The 18,311-nt window shown below is 43.5% G+C and overlaps 1 protein-coding gene across 2 annotated transcripts in view; it reads right to left on the minus strand.

Annotated features, from left to right (window-relative positions):
- Window positions 1-2,246: 2,246 nt before the first annotated feature.
- Window positions 2,247-18,311, minus strand: part of ELOVL6 (ELOVL fatty acid elongase 6) — a 156,793-nt gene continuing 140,728 nt past the window's right edge. For both annotated transcript variants that reach the window (XM_036276179.1, XM_036276189.1), the window contains exons 4-5: window positions 9,061-9,212; window positions 2,247-3,610 (exon numbers count right to left, since the gene is read on the minus strand). In XM_036276179.1, the coding sequence (XP_036132072.1) occupies window positions 3,186-3,610; window positions 9,061-9,212 (577 nt within the window). In that variant the 3' untranslated portion in view covers window positions 2,247-3,185. The remainder of the gene's footprint in view (window positions 3,611-9,060; window positions 9,213-18,311) is intronic.

Below are 18,311 nucleotides of genomic sequence, written 5' to 3' on the forward strand. Positions count from 1 at the left end.
CGATCCTTTTTATTCCTTCAGTAAAAGGTATCTTGTGTATTGTCCCTCCCCTAACTTTTGTAATGGAGTGTGATTGAAGGATGGGAGTAAATGACCTGGAATAATAACCTCAATGTATGATTCATTTGGTACTTTGGCCTGGCACTGGATATGAATAGTTTAGTACTTGCTTTTCTCACTAGTAAAGCTAGAAGTTCCACATAAAATCTCCTGCTCTACGAATAGTCTTTTTCACTAGAATTGTTTTTCATTGCCACTCATAGGCTTGGGTTGATGCTCAGATCTAGTGTATCAAATTGCATGTACTTATATATGAAATGAAGAATCTTTTTTTTCAATGCAGGAATGTTTTCATCATACTGTAATTGGAATGCAGTGAAAAATCTTCAATAGAAAGATAATCGATTGCAGCCGAGTGAGGCAGCTATAAACACTTGCCTGCCCAAGTTTTTCTGGAATGTTAACAGCAGCAGGACTGTCTAATTCTCTGATAGTTTTCAGATCTGCCATGGGCTAGCGATCCAGCCTCCTTTCTTGATATAATTAAGCAGTTGAACTGAGATGTTAAAAACATTGTACTGAATCTGCAATCCCAGAATTTTTTAAAATGTTTTTTCCCCTCCCATGAAAAAAACATCGGAAATATCTTTAGATATATTTAGTTCACTTAAAAGTTATTAGCTACCCAGCCTGTAAGTAAACAAAATTTCTAAATTTCCTCACAAGTGAACACGAGCATGAACCTGCATCAGAATGCAAGTGCTTGGGAATCACTTGGAGTGTGTACACTCGTGACCTTGTTCTAACCTGCATTAAAGGATCAATGATAAATCAATGGACTAAGTAATTAAATCAAATCAACCCAATGAGCTCTAACTGGTCCTTCAGTTAAACTCAAGTCAGCTGTTATTTGACCTCTTTCTCCTTTTAATTATTCTGCTTATTTTCTGTAATAAGAAAAAAAGCTTATTGCACAGTATCATGTGTTTTCAAAGCTCAAAATAACATTATTTGCATAATAGAATCTATTAGTTGTTACAGCAGGATGTATCTTTTCAGCTCATGTCAGCCTTTGCCCTAATAATAATAATACATTCCTCCATCAGTGGTTTCTCATCTATGAGCCAATGTCAAGACATCATAGACTGGTCATGATAATTTAACACAGATGTAACAGCTTCCCTCCCTGCATACACCCCACCCCAACCTCTGTCTAGCAGTCATGATGTGGTTTGCATGGATCCTTTGTTCATTGTTCAAACCATTCACACAGAATGGAATAAAACTTTATTCTCTTAAATTCCACACACAAATGAGATACTGAGAAAGCCCTTGTCATCTCTGACAGAGAAGCAGCAGCTCTGTTTCATGAATGACAGCACAATTAAAGCTAAAATAATATAAAAATAATTTGAAAAAAATCCCTTTTACTGTACACTTTCAAATAAAGCAAGAAAGATAAACACCAGTTTCTTTTCTGCTAGCCAGAAAACGTGTGTCTATTCATTTGGGCTTTGAAGTTTAGTGTACTCCACATCTGTGCATACATGTGTGGCTATACATGTAATATCTATGCAGTGTAGTAGCCCCTAATTTTTTCAACTAGTTTGTCTAATCATTAAGCTACTTAACCAATTAGAATACTATTATATCACATTGAACAACTTTACATAATTGCTTCTTTGAAATACTAGGAATGTTTACACATTTATTTGGCTTGTAAAGGACTGAAATATTACCAATAATATATTAACTCACTTTTTTTTTTTTTTTTTAAAGAATATGGCTCTTAATAAATTGATTTTGAGTTCCAGAACGAAAGTCCCATTAAAAAATTTTCTGAAGCTAACTTGAAGCAGAAAGAATGTCTTCTGATTCGGCCAAAAATATGACGTGCATTTCGTGTCATTTAAAATTTGAAGGGTAAGTCTAGAGGGGGCCCTTTGTTGCCAACTGTTCAGCCAAACTTCCCATGAAGTGTTTGTCGAAGTATCTCCACTTAACCAGCAGAGGGCACTTTACACACCTCTACATTGCTTAGGGAGCAAATGCAGATGATGCAGAAACACAGTGTTCACTCAGTATCAGGAAGAGCCCTGCAGATTTCTTTTTGGAGTTCACAAAAATATAGAAAATATGGACTGTACCCTAAGGTTTCATGTGGAAAGCTATGAGGATGCGGGAGGGGAATACTTTGTATAGATCTTCGGCCCCCCCCCCCCCCCCCCCCCTTCCCAGGTGAAGAATGATACAGGGCTGAACATTTTTACATGTACTACAGAATCCATTTTCAAACCATTCGGTTGACCGTTACCTTTTCTATCCCGTTTACTCTTCTTTTGAAAAGCCTGGGGTACCAGAACCAAGGACAATGCTCCATATCATTTAAGAGCAGAAATGACTGTTACAACCACCAGAAACGTTCGGAGTCGAAGCGGCTCCATTCGGCACTGAGCTGCTTTGTTTCCAACCTCCCGGGAGGAACCTGGGAAAATACTGTGGCCCTGTTTGGTCTTGGCACACCGGTTCGCCCGAGCCTGTGTTGCTAAGAGGAAAACACCAGCTGAAATATACTTGTCTACATCAGTTTTCATAAGAGGTGATTAAGACATCTTTTCTCATGGGGGCTACAGCTACGAACCTTTCTTAAAAAGGCTTTAATTTTTGCAAAAGCATGAATGTTCCAGATGTACACCCTGTGTGTCTTCCATTTTTACTTATTCTATTGGCTCCAGTTTATTACGTGCCAAAAAGATTAGAAAGGATTGTGTGTGTGCAGATGCTTGCAGTTTTTAAAGTAAACTTCTTTCATCCTTAGAGAAATATAACACTTTGTAAATACTTTTCATACGGTGTTAATAGCTGTTGTTTACCATCTATGTCTCTCTCGCTCTGCCTCTGGCTCACTTTTGCTTTCATTTGTTTCAAAGTTGACAGATAAAGAGGGAATGGGGTCGTCTAGCAGCGGTCCTTTGAGATAGAGGTGCACTCAGTGAGTCCTCACCCAAAAAGGATCATAAACTTACTGGGTTAAGTCAACCTAATTATCCCTAAGCTGCCTCGGGTTTTGTGTTTGCTCATATGTTTTGTTGTAGCTGCACCATGTGTGATTCCTTGTGCCATTTTCTTTTGTCTATTATTTTTCTGGATGACCCTGAGCTATGGCTTCCTCCTCAGTCCCAGCGCTACTCAGCCTTCGTGGTTTTCCGCATCTTGCCGATGTAGGCCTCAAAGAAGAAGTGGCAGAAGAGCACAAGGTAGCTGAGGTACATGAGTGAGGACCAGAAGATGTTCTGGAAGTGGGAGTGACACTGGTCATACTGCATCCAGTAGAAGACCAGGTAGTTAACGACACAGCCCATCAGCATCTGAGTGATCTGGGACAAGGTGATGAACATGGCAAACTTCCGGGAGACTCGGAAACCCGCCGCTCGCAAGGCATAGTAAGAGTACATCACGGCGTGCACGCCATAGTTCATAGTCATGAACCAACCACCCCCGGCGACCATGTCCTTGTAGGAGTACCAGGAGTATAGGAGCACAGTGATGTGGTGGTACCAGTGCAGGAAGATGAGCTTCTGCTTCCTCAGAATAATGAATATTGTATCTCCTGAAAGGCGAAAGAGAGACAGAACTTGAGCCCCTGGACCATGACATGATGACATTTGACATTTCTGCATGGAAAGTCCGTATCTTGCATGAGCCCTGGAGGGTGGGATGGACTGGGTTAGAATCCTGGACTGATATTTACTACCTCTGTGACCTCGGGCAAGTTATGTATTCTCACTGCTTTTCAGTTTCCTCCTCTGTAAAACAGGGATAACCACCGTAGCTTGGAATTGTCTGAGAATTACACAGGATTAGCAACAGACCCTCTCAGCACATGGTAAGAACTCAATAAATGTCACTTTCAGAAAGGTGTTTTGGCCCTGGCCGGTTTGGTTCAGTGGTTAGAGCGTCGACTGCGGACCAATGAGTCGCGGGTTTGAGTCCAGCTGAGGGCACGTATCTCGTACCTTGGTTGCGGTCCGTCCCTGGCCCTGGTCGTGAGGGAGGCAACCAGTCGATGTGTCCCTCTCTTATGGATATTTCTCTTTCTCTCCCTCTTTCTTCCTCTCTCTCTCCTTCCCACTCTATCTGAAGATAAATAGAAAAATATTCTCAGGTGAAGATTGAAAAAAAATGTGTTTTGCACAAAACCTTAGTAATTTTTTATCTTAAAGGGACATTAGTGACCATGCTGCCTGATTTCCAACTTTGCCATATATTTTAGGGAATATCACCTGGAAGAGTCAGGTGACTTGTCTCAGATTAGTTGTCAATCAAGAGAAACATTAGACTTTAAGTGCCCAGCACAATGTTCTTATACCTCTCTGGAGCAGTAAACTGTTTTTCTTTGGTACATGAAAAAGGGACCCCTTAAAAATACATCTTTGTAAGCTTCCTGTAAAAGGTAACAGCTTGACATATGGCAGTTAGAAAAGTAAAATTTAAGCAAAAGGCAAAAGTAGAAAAAAAGAACAAAGTCATCGTATATTGTATTTGTTGAAGAGGGCAAAAGAAATATTTTATGAAACCAATGAATCAAGTGATAAAAAACTGAGATTGACATACATTTTTATGGAATCAACTTTGAAATAGCTCACTAGAGCTATCAAAATTTTTACAGGCATTATCTCCTTGAAGAAAAAGACCACTGTTTCTAAGGTAGGGAGTTTATGACAGAAGTTAGAATTATGTTCAGGTAGGAAGATGCTATATATCTGCAATGATTCTGAGAGGTCTAGGAATTCTGGAAAATATACTGTAGAACATATGTAAAAAATGGATAAGGAACAAATAACATCTGTCCGGTTGGTGTAGTTGAGTGTCGACCCATGTATCAAGAGTTCACCGGTTCAATTCCTGGTCAGGGCACATGCCCAGGTTGTGGGCCTGATCCCCAGTGGGGGACATGCAGGAGGCAGCCAATCCATGTTCTCTCTCATCAATGTTTCTAGCTCTCTCTGTCTCTCCCTTTCTCTCTCTTTAAAATAATGAAAAAAAAAAAAAAAAAAAAAGGGACAAATACATCCAATTCCATTAACAAATACAAAAAAAAAAAAAAGGGTAGAAGACATTGGGATGTGGGTTCATGCAGGCAAAGGCTTCGTTCTCTTTCCTATCTTCGTGGTTCTCAGATACGGTGAAAACCAACATCCTTCATGACCATTGGCAAACTCAAACTTGACTTCTTGTTGGATAACAAGGAGAACAAGATGTCTTCTCTTGTTATTCTGAAATTTAATTAAGCACACAGGGAATCAGTACTTATCTTTATCCTATCCCTCATAGTTGAAGGTGCCCTACAACATGTGGCACAAAGAATGCCGGACCTTGGACAGGCAGCCATGGTTGGACTAATACGGCGGTGCCCCATTCCATTGGGCAGGAGATATTAATCTGCTTTCCTAATGAACTGTTAAAACATGATCACTTTATATTTGTTAGGAACAGGAAAGTTGCCAATTGCTGCATTTCTGAACCCATTATAAAATGTTCTTTGAAGTCTCTTCCCGCTTATAGGCTGACATATTATGCCTACAAATATCAGGCAGGCTGATAATGACTGATGGTGATGGTAACACTCACTTGTATATTTCAGGGACAAAAATAGTGCTAGGAGACCCGGGTCTATGTCTTAATGTTACACTGTGCTATTGTGTGTGCCTGTCAAAGGTCTAGTATTCTATGTAATTACTACCCTGGGCCTGCCTTTCCTCCGTAGGTGATCACGTAGAAACAACAATTCCAGCTCACCTTTGTTCTCGGCGGACAACCTAGATGCCCAAGGAATTGCACATTAAAAACAAATTTAGTCCCACACAATATTCAAACACATTGTAATACAAGTCACTTGCCATGAAGTAATAAGCATTTCATCCTTATAAACAGATTGAATTTTAACTCTATCATCGCTTTTACATCATACGTCCAGAGAACAACTTCGTTGGGAGGAGAGCAGGAGACAAAGGACGTGCCGTGTTAGGAGGGGCGACACGGGTGGAAAGTGGGAAATACAGTTCTGGCGTTGAAAACGGCTTTGTGCTCTTCCTGCCTCAGTGCAGGGGGGAGGTGTCAGGCTTGATCTGAGACACACTAGGTGTTTCCACTTAATATAGGGAGGTGGGGGTAAAGGACATGTCATGAGACCTTCAAAACAAAATGGATTTAAATTCACTTAAGAATTTTTTTCAGAACAGCTATGCAGGATGGTAGATGGAGCAATGAAGATGGCCCTGGAGCCTCTCGGGAGTACCAACTCCAATGCCATATCAAGGTGACTGTCCTCAAGATGGCTAGTGACCCAGAGAATAATAGTTTCCCTTGGGTGAGGGGAAGCTAGGGGTGCTCCGGAAGGGCTCCTTGAAACCTCCCGTGGCTCTTTGATTTGCTGCTGAGATGCAGCAGTCACAGCACTCTGGCAACACAATTTTTTCCCTCTGGGGAACCGCATACCATCACATTCGATTTGTCACAAGCCATGGCATTTACCGGCTTGCCAAAAACGAGTGTCCTAGAAATGCCAATTAAAGATAGGGACTCTGCATGTGATGTTGGCCAACTAATCATTCTCAGGCGAAGGTCCAGCTGGCGTTATGGAAAGGGTTTTGGTTAGGTGTCAAGGATTTGGGACCTTTGACTCTTGAGCATTTCAGTCATGTCTCATATTGTGCCATGGCTGGTGTCTCTTCACCACTGTTTCTCTAACCTTTGGTTCAGCTATGCTCAGTCAAGAGCCAGGCTGCAGGCAGGGCATGGTCACTTCATGCCCAAGTGTCCCTTTAGCACTCGGAAGTCCCCAGGGGCACGCACGGCCGCCAGCCACTCTGTGTGTGGTCTGTCACAGACGGCTGTGCTTCTCTTCAGTTAGCTGGAGCTCTGCTGAGTCAGAGTTTCAGAAACAAAGACAGACTCCACTGAGCAAGGCCCTGGTCTCAGAGCAGATGTTGCCAAGTTTTAACAGAACCAGATCGCAGCAGGTTGTAATCTAGTTCAAACAGTAGGCGCACCAGGATTTTGGCACAGCAGGCAGGATGGTGGCGCTCTTCCCCTCACTGGTCTAGGAGACTGTAACCCTGTAATTCACTGAAAGGAGCTTAATGATTTCTGCTGGAACAGAACGCCTGTCTTGCTACTGAGAGTTTAGTGAAGGGGGAACGGTGAGATGGTGTTTAATGGGGAGAGAATGTTAGCTCAAGAAGATGAATCAGCCCTGGCCGGCTTGGCTCAGCGGTTGGAACGTCAGCCTGCAGACCAGAGAGTCCCGGGTTCGGTTCCCACTAGGGGCATGTACCAAAAAAAAAAAAAAAAAAAAGAAGATGAGTCAGTGCTGGAGAAGGAGAGGTGTGATAAGTGGACAACACAAATGTTCTTAATGCTGTAGCCCTGCACACTTAGAAATAGGAAGTTTTATGCCTATTTTGACTCAGGAATAAAACAAAAGTTTAGTGAAATGGGAGGCATGCAAGTTTTGGGGGGGGAATAGAGAGTTTCAGTGTTGAACTGTTCTTTTTTCTCATGAGACATTGTCTTTCTGGTGCGCATAAGGGGGTCCAGCATCTTGGAGTACTGAAAAACAGAACTTGGGACCTAAAAATAAGAAAAGTTCTGAATGATCCAATTGGATTAAGTTTTCTTGAGCTGCTCTCCCGGTCAAACCAACCGCCAGCAGGTGTATCCACCCAGTGGAAGGCACGTGGTTTGCTGACACCCAAGACAGAGAGACCTTGGAGAAAAGACAACAGGACATGTGCCCGGGGCACCTTTCAGAAAGATTGCTGATATGTTGTAGTGTAGGTGGTTTATGATGAAATTACCTGTAACACCTTTCTAGGAAAAAATGGAAGAACATCTATAAATAAATATTTTAAACTTAATACACAGAATTCTCAATTCTATATTAAAAATGAAGAAACCTAGAGCATGGCTAAGTGTTCTCTAAAGATCTGAACTGGTGCCCTGGCCGGTTTGGCTCAGCGGTTAGAGCGTCGGCCTGTGGTCCTGAGAGACCCGGGTTTGGTTCCCGCTAAGGGCACGTACCTCGGTTGCAGTTTGTCCCCGGCCCTGGTCGGTTGTGCGGGTGGCAGCCACTCGATGTGTTCCTTTTACATCGATGTTTCTCTCTCTCTCTCTTCCTCTCTCTCCCTCCCACTCTACCTGAATAAAAAATGGAAAAATGTCCTCGGGTGAGGATAAAAAAAAAAAAAAAAAAAAGATCTGAACTGGTTTGTGAGACAGTGGCCAACAGGGCTCATGGATGAAGTCAGAGCTTGTTATGACCGGCGGATCCTTTTCTTGGCAAGAGGTATTTTCCCAGGGAACTGAATCCATGTCAAATCCATGTCCAATCACTGCCACTTATGTTCTCACCGTTTCTGCTAACCTGGGACGCACTTACACTGGAGCCCGTTAAAGAGCTGAGGGAAAGATCTTAGAAATCTACAAATATAACTAGTTTTTTTAAAATTAGTTTCTAAAAAGTGAACTCCAGTCCACTGCTCCGAGGCCCCTCTCTTTGAGGATTAAAACCAAACAACACCGGAAATCAACCCTTAGCATTTTCTCATGAGGACACCCAAATGAAAAGCTTCATTTCCTAGTCTGGTTCCTAATTCCAGAAACAGGAGCATGCTTTGGTATGGGACTCGGAAACAGTCATGTTGCTAATTTTCCCTCATATTTGAATATTAGCCACGATGCTAATGTTCCAGAGGGAAGGGGCTGCATATATTTTATAAGCCCCTGGACGTGATATACAGTAGTGCTTGGAAATCTGCATGTTCTATGCGGAGAATTTTGCTCTTCATATACACAATGTACAATTATTTAAAAGCAGGGAGGGAGGAGAGAGAGGAAAAGATCATGGAAGTTGGCCATTAATTGTAACTTTCTTGCAACCAGCAAAACAGGACCTTCAAATTGTTTGAGTTTTTTTTTGTTTGTTTTGAAATAAATATTGTGGGTAAGTAGCTATAAAGGGGGTGAGGAGGAGGAAATAGAAGGAGGGAAGATACTCACCTAGTTCCGGTGCTTTGCTTAGCACAAATGCATACGCCCAAAATTTGCTGACCGGTCCATTGTAAAAACTCTGGTCACAAACTGACTGCTTCAGGCCTTTGGTCATCAAAATGTACACCATATAAGCACCAGTTCGAAGAGCACCGAATATACTTCATAAATGAAAAGAAGAAAGAAACAACATTTAGGAAAATAATTTCACTTCTGATATTAACCATACTTTGAAGGCTGTCTGCCATTGGCTGAAGGGGGACAGATGTCCCATAATAATTTGCATGTACCCAGAAGCATCTTCAAATGTTCTGTGAACAAGAGTAATGCAACTAGGGCTTTATTCTGAAGAGCACACAGAATACCACTTATTCTTCATCAGTGTTCCCAGAAGAGGTCATGGAAAAGGGGACGGCTCAGGGCAGGGTCTATGAAGAACTCTGGTGACCTCTGTGCTTCAGCTTAATAACTTTGGGGATGTGACAGGATTAGCTGAGAGTTCTTGGAATTATCTCAGTTCTGTCCTATGCCCATCATTCTCCGAGTCCCACTGGCTGTGTTCCTGGAATACCTCTTTTTACTTCTTTCAGCCAACTCTCCCTCCGCGTCTGGATAGCCCAGGCCTCTCCTTGGCCTCTAAACCACTGTCCTGGTTACATCTTTCCGCTGTCCCATCCATCTTCCTCACAGAAGCCAAAGAAGCCTCCTACAAGGCTTAGCTCTGCTGTCATTCTCTGCGGGAAGCCCATCCGGGCTTGCTCTGAGCTCCCCACACCATGTATGACACCGCTCACACACTGTTCTTCACTGCCTCGCCGTGTTTGCCTCCACACAGACACAGGTGCTCAAAGACTACTGAAAAGCGAGAGACTGTTGAGAAATAAACCGATATGTTGATAAGACATTTTTATCAAGGAACTGCTAAGGAAGCAGCAGAGCTCTGGGATTTGCTGAGCTCAGTGATGAAACCTGAAATGTGCAAAGACTTGGCAACAGGAACCAGTGGCGTCCATTCCAACGAACCCTTTAGGCATATGTCTCAGAGTATGCAAAGCACACTCAACCGAAGGGAAAGCTGGCTGACCGCCAGGGGAGCTGCGTCTGCCCACCCTCTTTCTGGCAGTATCTCCTCCTAGGTTCTAGAAGTCTGTTGGGAGTAAAAATAATGAATAACTATTAAAATGAGTAGTAGGGTCACCAAATGGGAAAATCGCTTTTGTTTCTCTCCAGAGGCACCATCTTTTAGTTAAAACGTCTTGGAGTTGCTCCAGAATAAGTCATTCCACCAGGCTACCCTGTTCATGAACATGTGTTCACCACTAGAACTGAAGATCCACTCTGCATAGAACCAAGGTAACGGAGCTGATTTCCTAGGGACTGTCTATTAAATTGGGACTTTGTTAAGTAGCTTCTCTACTGACATACAGCCTATATTATACGGAGTTACTCTTTCCAACATGTAAAAGGATCCTGCATGGGATTATTGGTGTCACCTTTGACTTGTAGACCCTACTGAATCCTTCAAATGGCTTCCCACTGCACTTAGAATAAACCTCCACTCCTCACCTCGACCTACAAGGTTCTAACCATTCCTCCCTCCAGCAGGTACCTCCTGTGATTCTCTTCCTGCTCACTGTGAGCCCAACAGTCCAGCACTTTCAGATCTGATCGGTTTTCTGTTTCAGGATCTGTGTGTATATTTCCTTTTCTTGGGGAGCTTTTCTCTCATGTTCACTCCAAGGCTATCTCCTTCTCACTTTCTTATCTCAAAGAATAAGGAACAAGAGAAGATACTCAACTAGTTCGGGCACACCTATAGAAGGACCTACGTCTTTTCAGTCAATTTATTGTTCTAATTTAGGAGTGGGGACAGCAAAGTAGTCCTTCAAGATGTGACTATGCTGCTGGATTAATGAATCATTCCAGGACCCTATCTCAAGACTTCTTGTTTTTGAGATAAAATGTTCTTATGGTATAAGCCATTTCGAATTATGCTTTCTATTACTTGCAGCCCAAAGCATCCCAGCAGACACAACACATGAGATTGGTGGTCGGTAGACTTCTGAACACTAGTTAACATTTTATGGCTATAACATGCATCAAGTCATAGATACTGCTGGTGAACTACTTACTACATCAACTGTCACTCTTTGTAGACCAGTGGGAGATCTGTCAATCAATGACTTTTGTACACATCAAATGTAAAGAAACACACAAATGACACACTTTAACATGTATCAGTCTCTGCTCATTAGCCCCAGATGTATGATTTTAGAGTGTGCCTCTCCCCATTGACTGCAGCCCAACGTTCCCTGGAAGCACAGCCCTTCGACTAGATTCTGCTGCTAGACTGTGCAATTCACCTGCGATCAGAGTAGATCCAAGGAGAGCACCTTTGAATAGTTACTACCTTTTCATCTTCCTGGGTCACAAAAAGCACTATAGTTTACACTGAATTTCTTAAGTTTCGACACAATTTAGCTTATTCTTTCAATCACTGAAGTTTTATTGGCACTGTCCTAGATGCTGGGGTGACAAGGGTCAACGAGCCGATCCTGCAGCGGGAGGTAGGGGTGGTCCGGGAAGACTGCAGAGGAAGTGGTCAGGGACAAATAGATCTTCCAGCAGGAGGGTTAGGGTGTGAGAAGGTCATTCCAGAGCATTTGAGCCTTGAAAGTTCAGATACATGGTGACCCACAATATTGCTGACAACAAGAACATAGCACATATCATTGTCTAGATCTGGACATAAGCCTCACTCCCTTGACGCTGAACAATGAGGCTGAAAGAACAGAGGACAGTGCATTTCTCAGGGACCTGTCAGTGCCAGCCGTCGGGCTTATGTGTCTGCGGGCAAAGCCGCTTTGTTGGGATGTGACAATGCTACCGCTGGGGAGCCATCGGGGAGCTGCGTGGCCAGTGAGACACTGTTGTTTGTGGGAAGCCAGCGGCTCTGCCCCTGGCACGTCTCAGCCCCTAGACACTTGGGAACGACATGCCTTTTTATTATCACTGGGCACAGGTCCCTGCGACTGTGATATTTTACCAAAATATTTAAGGGAGGTGACATTTTTCCTCCCTAAGTTGCATCATCTTGTGAGGTACTGTGATGCAAGAGACATACATGCGCCTATGTTCTGCTACCCCCAGTCCTCACTTATACGCATGGCAGATACTCATGGCTAATCAAACCTGACTCTGTCTGGCCACGCCTGGACATAGCAAAGTCCTCAATCACTCCAGGCCACTACCAGCAGACTAGACTTGCAAATTCCAACCACAGTGCTCTCCCTACTTTCATGACTGGGTACATTACTTACCCTCTCTCAGTCTTTCTTCATCTGAAATGATAATCATATCTAACTTACAAAGCCCTTCTATACATTTTTAACAATATAGATAGGGAAAAAAGACAGTATAGGTAGGTATTTAATTAGCATAGTCTCTGATAGCTAGGTGCTGAATATTAGCTTTTATTCATGATTATTATTTTATTACTATTTATTGTTATTGCTGCTTCGCTCGACCTGTACAGAAGCACTGTGCTTCTCTCGTCTCGTGTCAGGCAGGAGAGGGCAAGGCTAATGAAAAGCCTGGGAAACTGATGCACAGAGATTTGATTTGCACGGATGATTATCCGTGTTATTGTTTCCTTGTTAGGTTTTCTTAATTTCATGAGCCAACTTCCCCCCAAATAAGTGACAGCTACCAAGTTCACAATATGATATGAAATGAGCATTCTCTATGGACTGTCTTGAAGGAGAGACTGTCGGTACAGAAAAGCGTCTGGTTCATGTGAAATTCATCTTTCGATCAGATGATAAAGATTATTCTAAATCTGGGGCCTCGAAGAGGCTGGGAGGCTGCTTTAATGAGGGCAGATGACTACATCTCACGCCCTCCCAGCTGTAGGGTCACACCGGCACCCTTTGTTTTGTTTTAGTTTTTTTTGTTTTGGAAGAAATACATCATTTTTCTCGTCAAAACCTAGTTTTGACGATCACAGTTAATGGGTTAGGAGAGGGCTCAGCAGAGGGAGCAGTGGACGTTTCTGCTCCTTTTCTTTTTTTTTTTTAATCCTTACCTGTGGACATTTTTGCATTTATCTTGAGATAGAGCAAGAGGGAGAGAGGGAGGAAGAGAGAGAGAGAGACATCAATATGACAGAGACGCATTGAGTGGTTACCACCCACACAACCCCAACCGGGGCCGGGGACAAACTGCACCTGAGGTACGTGCCCTTAGCAGGAACCGAACCCGGGCCTCTCTGGTCCGCGGGCCAACACTCTAACCGCTGAGCCAAACCGGCAGGGCTTCTGCTCCTTTTCATCTACACTAGGCCCTGCAGTAAGGAGCTCTGGTCGGGAGTAAACCACAGCCTGGTGAGCTGAGGAGCTGCTTCTCAAACGAATGTTCTGCCTTCCCAGGCCCCGGTTTATTCATCGTTAACTATCGGCCATGGCATTCATGGCCTCAAGGAAGCACCAAGGATGTTCATCGAACTGTCGGCTGAGATCCTGGGAGGGTTGGGGAGGGAACCTTCTCATTTGTACTATGTACATTTCTGCACTATTTTAAAGCAAGTGTATGTTAATTAGACCGACAAAAAAACATGTATTTTAAATAGGTGACTAGATACAATTGATACACTGAGTAAACAATCATAACGACACCTGCAAAGCTTTACCACACGGGCACTGGGTGTGGCGGAAAAGATATAGTCATTTATTGAATCAACATCTACGACATCAACATCCACCGAGGGTCAGATACTTAGCACTCACTGGGCAGGGAGAGGATCTAGGCAGTGGACTACAGGAGACAATAAACACGTAAATAAACATGCAGATGTGTTATAGAAACAAATGCCTAAATATCCTCTGGTGAGGATTAACAACAACAACAAAAAAATACATGAGGCTAAAATGGGCCCTGGCCGGTTTGGCTCAGCGGTTGGAGCGTCGGCCTGCGGTACAGAGAGGCTAAAATGGCATATTATATATATAAAAAATTAAAAATACATATATTTGCCCTGGCTGGTGTTGCACAGTGGTTAGAGTGTGGGCTTGTGTACCAAAGGGCCACTAGTTCAATTCCTAGTCAAGGGTCAGACCTGGGTTGCAGGTTTGATCCCCAGCTGTAGAAGGGGCGCCTGCAGGAGGGAGCCAATCATGTGTGTCTCTCTCTCATTGATGTTCCTCTCTCTCTCCCCCTCCCTCCATCCTTCCTACTCTTCTCTAAAAAGCAAACATACATACATTCTTTGACCTAGTAATTCCACTGTTGGAAATACAACCTACTTTTTAGATATGCTTGCAAAAGCATACCAAATTGTATGTTTTGTAATATATAAAAGATGGTTAGTATATAATCTAAAAGTCCACTGACATGACAATGGTTAAATAAACTGCAATAAACACAGCACAGTTATAAAATGTGCTGCCCAGGTGCCGACGGGGGAGCTCCGAGATACTTGAGGATGTCGTGAGAAATCCAGGGCAGACCCTTCTTACAGTGTCATCCCAGTTGTGCATAATTTTTATTTTTATTTATTTATTTTCTTTATTGGTTTTGTAGAAAGAGGAAGGGAGAGGGAGAGAGAGAGAAACATCAATGAGAGAGAACATCGATTGGCTGCCTCCTGCATGCCCCCCACTGCGGATCGGGCCACAACCTGGGCACGTGTCCTGACTGGGAATCAAACTGGCGACCTCTTGGTGCCTGGGTCGACGCTCAACCACTGAGCCATACCGGCCGGACTGTGTATATTTTTTAAAAGGTTAAACATATATGTACTAATAGGTATAAAATATTTATAGAGGAAAACCCTTCAAACTGTTAACGATACCTGTTAGAATTTTGTTTTACAATATTTGTGATTTGCTTTTTTTTTCAGACGCCATTGGAAACCTAATTTTAAATGATCATTTCTAATTTATAATGTTTATAGTCTCATGTCAAGTAATCTTTGAAAATTTTTTTAATAATAAAAGAATGACACATTAAAAATCTGAATGTTGTCCGGCTGGTGTGGCTCAGTGGTTGAGCATTGACCATGCACCAAAAGGTTGCCAGTTCGATTCCTGGTCAGGGCACATGCCCAGGTTGTGGGCCTGATTCCCAGTGGGGGGGGGGGGGCGCATGCAGGAGGCAGCCAATTGATGTTCTCTCTCATCAATGTTTCTCTCTTTCTCTCCCTGTCCCTTCCTCTCTCTCTAAAATCAATAAAGAAAAACAAAGTCTGAAAGTTATGTAGATAGTAACACTTTTGCTTCTCAGAGATCAGACATATTAGATGGAGCTTTTAGTCTACAGGGGAATCAGAGAGCCAACAACCATGAAAAAGAACAAGATAGAAGTAGACTGAGTGAAAAAGCTGAACCCAGCCCGGCCGGTGTGGTTCAGTGGTTGAGCATCGACCCCTGCACCAGGAGGTCGCCAGTTTGATCCCTGGTCAGGGCACATGCCCAGGTTGTGGCCCAATCCCCAGTGGAGGACATGCAGGAGGCGGCCAATGGATGTTCTCTCTCATCGACGTTCCTCTCTCTCCCTCTCCCTCTTTCTCAAACCAATAAAAAAAGAAAAGAAAAAGCTGAACCTAGTTTAGAACAGGCAAGAGAGGATAGGTAAGGCCTCTTTGGAGAAATATCCCTGACGTGTGGAGCAGCTTCCACTGTATTTCTTGCAATGGAATCTGTTACAAACCAGCACATATTCAGGCAGACCTTGGAGATATGGCTGGTTCCATTCCAGATCACCGCAATAAAGGGAGTTTCATAATAAAGTGAGTCGCAATCATTTTGCTGGTGGAGGGTCTCGCCCTCAATTTGTAAAAAACCGCAACATCTGTGAAGCTCGAGAAAGCAAACCACAATAAAATGAGGTAAGCCAGTAATGATATTCATGAACTCCCAAATAAAGGCTGCAGGTTGCAGTGGGGAGTCTATCGGAGCTGAAGGCTCCGTGGAAGAAGCTATGAGTGAGGAAAACCTTGCAGAACGGGGAAGAGACCTCAGTGGGCAACATGGTCCCCAGAAAGACACACAGAGGGAGGGTATGCACTTGACAACCGCTCTCTCCACTCACCACAAATCCCCTTGGTAAGTCAGAAAACTTCAGTCTGAAACAGATGTTCTTACTGAATGTGTGGTAAGCTAGGTTGGCTTTGATTCACTTTCTGATCCGTTTATTCCTTTAACTTGTAAAGCTAAGCATTGAAAGGAAAAAAAAGCAGCCTTAAGAGTCTGAATGTCGCTTAGCTGTGACTACCACAGTCCTTGCATCTGGCGTGCGCACCCTGGATGGAGCACACCTGCTCTAGGCGTCTGACACGGCCAAGACATGCTGGGTCAAGTATGACAAATTCAGCTGATAAAATCCAGCCTGGCAAAGCAGGGAATAAGGAGGGCTGGAGAGATTAAAATAATAATAATAATAATGACCACTGGGACCACAATAGAGCTTGATTAGTATTCCTCCAAAAAAAAAAAGGTAACACCTGGCTATAGAACTTACACTTTAGTTTAAGTTAGAAATTTTGATTAAGATTGCAAGCTGTTTTATATAACGGACAAGCCTTCCTTTTACTTGAGCTGCTATTATTCTGCTTTCATCTGAGACACACTGGCAGGACGAGCAGCCTCGGCCCCTCAGGGCTGCCCTGCTCCCTCCCCCTGACCCCTCGACCACAAACACCAGCTTCAGCTCTGGCTGACGAGTACCTGACTCTGCAGGTATTGTGCTAGATGCCGGCACGGCATTCTGCAGTGGAGGAACATTACTGAGCTCATAACAGCTCCTGGGGCCATTATCCTGGTTTTGTAGACAGAGAAATAGGCATGGAGAGAGAGGGCAGGGGACTGGCCCTGGGTCACACAGTTACTAAGAATCTTCTGCCTATCGCTCCAGAGCTTTGCCTCTCATCCAGCGCTGGCCCTGAGTCCCCATCAGACTTTCATTTAAGATAGTGGTTCTCAACCTGACTGGAGATCACAATCTCCAAGAAGCATTCAATTATGCCTAGCACTCATCTCATGGTGATTGACTCAGAACCTCGATATGGAAGGAACCGATGGGTCCTAGCCATGGACTAGAAACACCCTGGAGACTTCACCGTCCAAGATGCCATCCTGCTGCCCCCCTCCCCTGCCCCCTCCAAATCCATGAACCTGTGGATGAAGTTGCTCAGGTCACTGATGAAGAACGTTGCCCACTATGCATCACCGCGGTCCTAGAGAAGAATTCTTGTCCCTGAAGTTGAAGCCTTGGAGTTCTGCTAAATTTTACAAAATCAATGTCTCCTGGTAGGTGTGCTTTCTTTCTTTGCCTTCTTTATTCAACCACTGATGGGATGCCATGTAATGCATTTATGGGCAAGTGGAGACTGGCCCATGACTAAGGAATATTAGCTTTCAACACCCGTGTAAAGAACAGTGTGCTGGTTTCTGGACTTCCACAATGAGAACAAAAAGATCAAGTCCTGTCATTAGTGACTCCAATTGAGCGCAGCAGAAAAATTAACATAGGGGAGTTGTAGGAACTGAAAAGAACCTAAAAATAAATGTAGGCAGTAGTCAAGATGAATGTTGAAGTAAAAAAACTCATCAGGATCATAAAAGTGGTTAATCATCTTGTTTGTACAGAAAAGGTTGTTCCTTTGAGAAAACTCTTCATCTCTTTTGGAATATTACTAGACTATCAGGACAGTGACAATTCCGGTGCCAAGACCAAGAGCACTGCCCATTAACTCCAATGCACAGTCTTTTTTTAAATTTAATCTTCACCTGAGGATACTTACCCCCCATTTATCTTCAGATAGAGTGGGGGGTGGGGGGAGAGAGAGAGAGAGAAATATCAACATGAGTGAGACACATCAATTGGTTGCCTCCTGCATGACCCCAAGCAGGACCTGGATGAACTGCAACCGAGGTACGTGCCCTTGACCACAGTCAAACCCAAGACTCTGGTCCACGGGCCGATGCTCTAACCGCGGAGCGTAATTGGCCAGGGCTGCACGGTCTTAACCAGGTGTTACTCAGCAGCACTCAGGAAACACTTTTTTCCCTGAGGAATGCTTATTGAACGTTTCACTGGGAGAGCATGTGAATCATTAATAGGTCATTATCTGTCTAAATAGTCTTTCCCCTACCTCAACCCAATCAAACGAACAAACAAAACAGAAGAAAATAAAAGAGGGAGGGAGAGAGGAATAAGAAAAGAAAGGAAAAGGACATCGTGAAGGTCAGTTTTCCACATCCTCA

The sequence above is a fragment of the Molossus molossus genome, unplaced genomic scaffold (assembly GCF_014108415.1).
Source record: "Molossus molossus isolate mMolMol1 unplaced genomic scaffold, mMolMol1.p scaffold_m16_p_1, whole genome shotgun sequence".
Lineage (NCBI taxonomy): Eukaryota > Metazoa > Chordata > Mammalia > Chiroptera > Molossidae > Molossus > Molossus molossus.